The following is an 8,188-nucleotide window of genomic DNA, read 5'->3' on the forward strand; positions in this document are numbered from 1 at the left end:
GGTCTAATTAACATAGATAGTTCCAAGCCAGCCAGGACTACCTAGAGAAATTCTGTCTCAAATGTAATAATTTTTTTTATTACATTTGTTTATGTATGTGGGTGCTGACTTACTACAGTGCATGTGTGGAGGTCAGAGGTGCAGGAGTCCTTCTATTCTTCCATCCATGTAAGGGATCAAACTCAGGCCATCATACTGGGTGGTGAAGGCTGTTGGTTAGAGCCATCTCGCTGGATCAGGACTTCTTCTTGGCCTCTCTGGCTCGTAGATGGCCGACCACCCGGCAGAGTGGGAACTTAATGCCCTCATCTCTCTTTTTCTTCTTTAAATAAAAGTCATATCGGTTTAAGGCAACATCTGATGACTTCATTTTGCCTTAATTACATCTTTGAAGCTGCAAACGCAGGCACATTCTGAGATATTGGGGGTTACAAGTTCATCATGAAAACTTGGTGGGGGAGGGCAGAATTTAGGCCCCAGTATCCTGGCCCATGACCGATTGTTCAAAAAATCAGTCCTCGGGGCTGGGCACAGATCTCCCTGAGTGGTCGCCTGGGGCGAGTTAGGTCCTGAGGGGAGCACAGAAATCAGTCTCTGCTCGTAGGTCTCCTCTGCTGCACGATTACAGCCAGCCTCCTGCCTCATCTCTCCGACTAAACTGACAGGGGAAGAAACCTTGCGTAAAGGCGACAACTCACCATTGACTGGCAGTCTCCCAGCAGCCAGCAGGCTTCCGGGTCACGTGACTCAAGGTCCCCCCCAGAGGGGGCGTGGCTATGATGGTGGGACCTTCCAGGGTCCAGTGAAGCGCCGAAGGCCGCGAGTAACGTGAGGCGGGGCGGGGCCTAGGGCAAGCGGCCTGAGCGACGGCGGGGACCTAGGACGTCTGCGGGGTTGCCGGGCTCCCGCGAGTCCCAGCCATGAGCGGCGAGGACTACTACCTGGAGCTGTGCGAGCGGCCCGTGCAGTTCGAGAAGGCGAACCCGGTCAACTGCGTGTTCTTCGACGAGGCCAACAAGCAGGTGAGCGGCGCCCGCAGCGAGGCCCAGCGCCCGGACGCTTCCCGGCGCCGGACTTGCCATGCGTACAAGGACTTAGCGCTGAGTGCCCGGTGTTTTGTGCGGGAGCAGAGACGGGTGTGCAGTTGCACGGGCGGTGCTGGAGTGCGAGCTGGCTTTCAGATGGTCAACCTTAGGGTCTGGCCTGCTTGTGCACGGTGCTCTGTTTGCTCTCTTCTTTCCTCTGAATTTGTCTAGGAATTTGCCAGGTTAGTTTGTTGAGACGAACCAAGGGTGTGGTACGGTCGACGTGATTCTTGGAAGGTTGATCTAGGTCTTTACAAAGCCCTGACCATTAACGTTGCCCCTTCTTCCTCAGGTTTTTGCTGTTCGATCGGGTGGAGCTACCGGAGTGGTCGTTAAAGGCCCAGATGATAGGAATCCCATCTCTTTTAGGTAATTTGCCCTTTTTAGAATAATATCCACGTGTAAACACTGGGGCTTTTCTGATAAAGAAAGTTGAATCGTTTTCTTTGGTCTCATCTGAGCAGCCTGGGATGGAATCCTGTGTGTAGGAGAAAGCAGTAGGCGCCTGCGGGTACAGTTTGACTGTCAGTAACCTGGGAATCAGAATTTCCCAGGACACCTACTTCCTGGTGCTTGAAGGTCCAGTATTCATGCACTCATTTGTGCTGTGCCGGACCTGGGGACTCCCCCTGAGATTAAAGCCACAGACCCGCTGGCCCACTTTACATGAGTGAGTGAGGTTGATAACAGCGGCCCCTGTCACCTTCACAAGTGCCTAGGTTTGGGTGATCTGAATTCTTCTGATTGCAGCAGCAGAGAGAAAGTATCGTGTAGGGTCTCAGTTCAGTTGTGGAGCAGGCCTGTGACCCCAGCCTTCTGGGAAGCTAGAGAGGTAGCTTGCAGGTTATTGGCCAGTCTGAGTGGCATAGCAAGACCCTGTTTCAAAAAAGACATCGCTTTTACCATGAGTCAACTGTTTGAAGCAGAGGACAGTTGTTGGTCCTCATTCGGTGGCGCACACCAGCGGTGGCACACACCAGCGGTGGCGCACACCAGCGGTGGCACACACCAGCGGTGGCGCACAAGTGACAACTGAATTGGCCTGCCCCTCTCCGGAACTCAAACTTAGTGCAGGAGAGAAGAGATTCAGCCAGTGTGTTTGATGCAAGTAGCTCTGTGCTGGGCTCTGTTCAGAATGTCGGAGGACTCGAGGGATGCAGTTTTGACCTTGAGACGGGGTTGAGCAAGGCTTAAAATATGAAGGGAGTGATTTCTGGTTGGATATTAGACCTAAATAACACCATGAGCAAAGGTATAGTGTTTTGGGGACTCTAGGTTAGGGTATCTGTAGGGAAGGGTACATGAGGAAGGTGTGCTCACTGGCAGAGACTGCCTTGACATTATATTATGCATTCCCTATGGGGATTAGGGCTTTTCCTTAATGGTCAAAATCTGTTGGGTCAGCTGTGGTGTGGGTATCCAGTGTTTGAAAATAGTGTATTTCCCTGTCGAGAGCAGAGACAGCAATAACTCTGAGAGAGAGAGTGTTAGTTTGGCTGTGTGTTGCCCAAAGCCACGGGGCTCTGAGGTGCAGACACAGGCTCAGTAAGTTACGGGGTGAGATACACCAGTGACACATGGAAACTGAGAGGGGACGGCCTGCCATAGGTGACATCTCGGGGTTCCCAGGAGCTCAAAGTGTTGGTAGGATGCAACATTGAACTTGTGTGCACGCGTGTGTATGTGTGTGCATCTTTTCTTAGCTCCTTGTGTTTTAGACAAGGTCTCCTTGGCATATTAGCATAAGTGACCCTTAGGGGCCTGCAGGTCTTTGTGTCCCCAGCACTGGAATTACAGTGCCACAGTGCCACAGTATCGATTTTTTACATGGATTCACACTCTGGAGATCACACTTAGGTCTCTGTGAGTCAACGGAGCCCAAATACTTTTTTTTTTAGAAAAAAAAAAACAGCTTTATTGAGTAGTAATTGACTCACAGTGTGTTGCACAGTTACTGTATACTGAGATATTTACACACCCGGAAGCCATCCCTCTAATCCTGAGTGCATCTGTAGTCCTCAGGTGTTCAGCAGTTCTCAGGTGATGTGTGTGTGACTCCAACCACTTGGCTGTGTCCTCTGCCCACTTTTCTATCTATCAAGTTGTTGATGCCAGTAGATTGTGTCCACAGCTTCAGAGTTGCAATTCTAACATTAGGCTTCCCGCAGAGTCACGTGGCTTTTTGTCACAGAAGCAAGAGCTAGGATTCAGGGTACGTTCCCTCTAACATGTTCTTTCTTGTTTCAGAATGGACGACAGAGGAGAAGTGAAGTGCATTAAGTTTTCTTTAGAAAACAAGATCCTGGCTGTCCAGAGGACCTCCAAGGCAGTGGTAAGGCAGCGCACAGACCAGCAGGATCAGAGGCAGGGCTGCTGAGTTCTAGTGCTTTCCTCACCCCGAGGGATCCAGTGATGCGGAGCTGTTGAGAGCGTTTGCAGTTGACTGGATGAATGAGCTTAGCATCAGTCTGACTTTAAAACAGTGTGTATTCATAAGACGCTGTCTATCACGACATTGTCACACTTGTGTACTGTGTCCCATGCTCATATTCTGCCCCCATTACCTTCTCCTGTCTCCTCTTCTGGTCCCTCTCTTTCCATGTGTCCCTTTTCTACTGTGGTTTATTATTTTTATGTGTATGGATGTTTTACTGTCTGTGCAGCATGTGTGTGCAGTGCCTGAGGAGTTCAGAAGAGGGCATAGGATCCCCTGGACCTGGAGCTACAGGGGGTTGGTAGCTGTCATGTAGGTGCTGGGAATGGAGCAGCCAGTGAGTGCTCTTAACTGTTGAGCCACCTCTCCAGCCTTTATTTTTTTTAAAAAGTAATTTGGGTTGTCCTGCATATTTGTGTTGCTTGCTAACTGGTAACATGGATTATGTGAGGTATATTTTTGACTACTTGGTGAATTAATCTCATTCAAGTCACTTCGTCTGTTGGTGTTTCTCATGTCTGCTTCTGGATTGGGTAGGAATAGGTAGATAAACATAGTTGGAACGGCTTGCTGGCACTTCATCTCTTAGAAATCGGCGCCATTGCCCATCGTGGGATGGGATGCGTAGTACTTCCGCCTAGCACAAAGGAGGCCTGCGTCTGCTCTCAGCACCCACTCACCAACTAACCAGTGTTGTCCATTCAGTTCACTGCTGTCTTCTGGAGAAGCTGTGGGAGGAGAAGCAGGCTGTGCTTGCTGTGCTTTAGTATTGTATTTGCAGGAAGCCCGAGGAAAGTCAGTACATTTCCCTGATGTCACCCACTTGAGAAGTTTATTTCTTCTCTTTCTCCTCTCTCCCTCCCTTCTTCCTTTCCTTCACTCCCTCTTTCCTTTGCCATCTCCTCCCTCTTCTCCCTCTCAGCCTCTTTCTCTTCCTTCTTTGTTTCTCTCCAATAACTCCTCCTTTTATGACCTGGGTTAGCCTGGAACTTACTACATAGCCCAAGTTGGTATTGAGCTTAGTGCAGTCCTCCAGCCTCAGCTTCTTGAGTGCTGAGATCCTAGGAATAAGCTGCCGTACTATATTTGAGGAATGAATTTTAAAAGTCTCTTCATGAGTTCCAACTGAGTATTTGGATGGACTCTTCAGTTGACTGATGTCTTTGGGTTTCTGTAGCTCTGCAGTGACACCGTGACCATGGCAGCTCTTAAAGGAAAACATTTCATTGGGCAGCTGCAGAGGTTCATCGTCATCATGGTGGGTGGCACACAGGCAGATGTGCTGGAGAAGGAGCTGAGAGTTCTACACATTAATCTGTAGGCAGCAGAAGCAACTGTGTCCCATTGAGTGTAGCTTTAACAAAGGAGACCTCAAAGACCACTCCACAGTGACACACTTCCTCCAGCAAGGTCACACCTACTCCAACAAAGCCACACCTCCTAATAGTGCCGCTTCCTCTGGGGGGCCGTTTTCTTTCAAACCCCCACAACTGGTAACCTGATGCTATTGACAGTTAACCATAATTGGTCTCGTCTTTGTCTGTGGGTGTTTGTGTAGTTTAATTTATTTATTTATTTAGAGATAGGGTTTTGCTTTGTAGCCCTGGTTGTCCTGCAACTCACTCTGTAGACCAGACTGGCCTTAAACTCACAGAGATCCGCCTGCCCCTGCCTCCCTAGTGCTGGGATTAAAGGAGCTTGCCCGCCTGACATGAGCTATTTTCTAATCATTTTAAAAATCTGTTTGTCAGAGCTGGGCGGTGATGGCACACCTTTAATCCCAGCACTTGTGAGGCAGAGGTAGGCAGATCTCTGTGACTTTGAGGCTAACCTGGTTTACAGAGGGAATTCCAAGACAGGTTCCAAAACTATACAGAGAAACCCTGTCTTGAAAAACCAAAACAACAAAAAATCTGTTTATCCAGCATAGTGGCTCACATCGTTAAATTCCTCCCATGGCTCAGAAGGCAGAGGCAGGCAGATCTCTGTGAAGAATTCCAGGATAGCCAGGACTATATAGCGAGACCTTGTATCAAAACAAAACACATTTGTCCATTTTATCACACGGTAGGCTATTCCGTCTGAAATTTTCTCTTTGTTTTTTTTTTCTGTCTTTCAGGACTTTTGTAATTTTATTCCCGATAACTCTCAGCTGGAATACACACAGGAGTGTAAGGTACAAGGGGGGTGGGGCAGGGGCGGGCCCTCATTCCTCACTGCAGCTTCTTTGTTGGTTGTTGGTTGGGTGGTGGAGGCACAAGCTGGGAATCCCGTCTAGGTTGGTGATGAGCTGCAGAGGTTGGCTGTGGGGCTATGGGTTCAGATATGATGTTGGACAGTTTCCCTTGTTTTGAAATTCTGGCTCGTTAGCCATAAAGTGGAGGAGTGCATGAACAAAGAGGTTCCTCTCAGTGCTGTCTGGGGCTTCCTCACTGTGCTTGCCGCCTTCTGTGTCTCAGGCCTGGGAGCCACCACTGCCTTCTAGTGATGTTCTCTGCAGTGTTCTTTCCTCCCATGTCCTTGCACTGTCTGTGGGTATAGATCCTGGTCTCTTGGATAGATTAGTGCAGTTCAGTAAATGAGCCCAAAGGAGCTCCTGGGGCAGCTGGGAGACTGACCAGAGCTGCCAGTGGATGGGAGTTTTATTTGGCATCTTATTGTTCTTGGTAAGTGGCACTCAAGAAGGGATCATATCGACGAGAGGAGCCTCCACCACTTAGCCAGGCTCCTCCTAGCCCTTCAGGTGCTGTCAGTATGAAACAGCTCCTTGTCTGAGCCCTGCTGTGCCCATCTGCTGTTGGGCCACCCAGCCCTGGTCTCGGGCTGCTGGGACCTATCTTGGCCTGTGCTCACTGCATAACTTCAGGCCCTTGTACATTGTAATGACTGGGAGAATGTTAACAGTTTGAAAGGCATAAGTTGGATTTTGGGTATTATCTTTTTATAAAACTCAGGCTTTCTCCTCTGTTCAGCACAGTAGAAGGAATTAAGATGCAGAGTCTTGGGTTAGGACAAAGATCTGGAAAGCTGTGTTTAAAAGAGCATTTGAATCACAACATGCTGAGTTCCAGGTGGCCCAGCTTCATAGCTCAATTCATAGATCAAGGCCAGCTTCTGTTGTCATAGTGAGATCTTTTTTTTGGGGGGGAGCGGGGGTTGTTACTGAGTAGCCATTCTGAGAAACTCATTAATAAGAGATAGTGGTAGCCGAGCCCTTCCGAAGAGTTGCACAGCCTTTCTTATTACAAATTAGAAACTTGAAGTCTTTAAAACACCACAATATAAATTTTATTTGTGTGTGGTATAAGCATATAATGTGTGTAGGTATTCATGCTCTCGCAGGTCAGTGAGAGTTGTAGAGTGTCCTGTGTCGTAGGATATTTTGTTTGCGCTCCTGAGACTGCCAATAAAGTTTATCTTGAATCAGAGGGTGGAGCTAGCTACTAATTGATCAAAATTAGCCATAGAGGTTTTGGAGGACCCAGGACATATAGAGGGACACAGGAAGTAATAGGGAGGGCCTTAGAGAGATCTGAGGGCCCCTTTGCTTTCAAAGATTTGTGGGTCCTTTTGGATCAAGGAGAGAGAGGAGGTCACTGATCGCTTTTCCACTGTTTCTCTGATCAGTCAGTTTTTTACCCAAGTTTTGATTTTTTTTTTTTTTTCGAGACAGGGTTTCTCTGTGGCTTTGGAGCCTGTCCTGGAACTAGCTCTGTAGACCAGGCTGGTCTCGAACTCACAGAGATCCGCCTGCCTCTGCCTCCCAAGTGCTGGGATTAAAGGCGTGAGCCACCACCGCCCGGCCTCCCGAGTTTTTTTTTGTTTTTTTGTTTTAATAAATAGCTTAACCCTGCCTTGTGCTCCACATTTTAGGCCCTTAGGGCAGATCTCTTACTGAATCTGGCTGGTGGCCAGCAAGCCCTGTTCCCTCCCACCCCAGTGCTAGGGTTATGGCCATTCCTGGTGATTTGTGTGAGTGCTGGGGATTTGAACCCTAGCCCTCGAGTTGTGCAGCAGGTGCTCTTACCCACTGAGGCATCTCCTAGCCCCTTTTGTTAATTTTTATTTGTTTATTTTTTGGGGGGTTAGTGTCTCATATAGCTCAGCCTGGCCTCCCACCTGAAACACAGCCAAGGATTTCCTTGAATTCCCGGTTCTCCTGCCTCAGCCTCCCAGGAGCCCGGATTATAGGCATGTGCAACCAAAGCTGAAAACATTGTTTCTGCAATTCTTCCAGACCAAGAATGCCAACATACTAGGATTCTGCTGGACCAGTTCTACAGAAATCGTCTTCATAACAGATCAAGGCATTGAATTTTACCAGGTTTGTGTGGGTTGTTTGGTTTTCTAGAGAAAGCAAGGCAAAGGGCAGTTCAGCAGCCTGTGTTGTGTACTGGGGTTCACAGGAAGTAAAATTTCATGGTCCCTAAAAATGACTGTCAGCAGTTTGCGCACGTCTTCACTCTTCTTCTCTACACATTGTTATTATTATTATCTTTTACAAAAGGGGACTGTTAGAAGGGAGGCCACTTGCTGGTTCCCTGCTGCTCAGCCCTGAAATAATTACACAGAAACTGTATTATTTAAATCACTGCTTGACCCATTAGCTCTAGCTTCTTATTGGCTAACTCTTACATCTTTTTTTTTTTTTGGTTTTTCGAGACAGGGT

General features: G+C 48.3%; 1 protein-coding gene across 1 annotated transcript in view; it reads left to right on the plus strand.

The window, feature by feature from the left end:
* Positions 1-806: 806 nt before the first annotated feature.
* The window catches only part of Rmc1 (regulator of MON1-CCZ1), a 26,323-nt gene continuing 18,941 nt past the window's right edge, over positions 807-8,188 (plus strand). Inside the window, exons 1-5 of the mRNA XM_005355763.3 lie at positions 807-1,022; positions 1,378-1,454; positions 3,333-3,417; positions 5,639-5,695; positions 7,757-7,843. Of these exons, the coding sequence (XP_005355820.1) occupies positions 921-1,022; positions 1,378-1,454; positions 3,333-3,417; positions 5,639-5,695; positions 7,757-7,843 (408 nt within the window). The 5' untranslated portion in view covers positions 807-920. The remainder of the gene's footprint in view (positions 1,023-1,377; positions 1,455-3,332; positions 3,418-5,638; positions 5,696-7,756; positions 7,844-8,188) is intronic.

The sequence above is a fragment of the Microtus ochrogaster genome, chromosome 18, assembly GCF_000317375.1.
Source record: "Microtus ochrogaster isolate Prairie Vole_2 chromosome 18, MicOch1.0, whole genome shotgun sequence".
NCBI classification, from domain to species: domain Eukaryota; kingdom Metazoa; phylum Chordata; class Mammalia; order Rodentia; family Cricetidae; genus Microtus; species Microtus ochrogaster.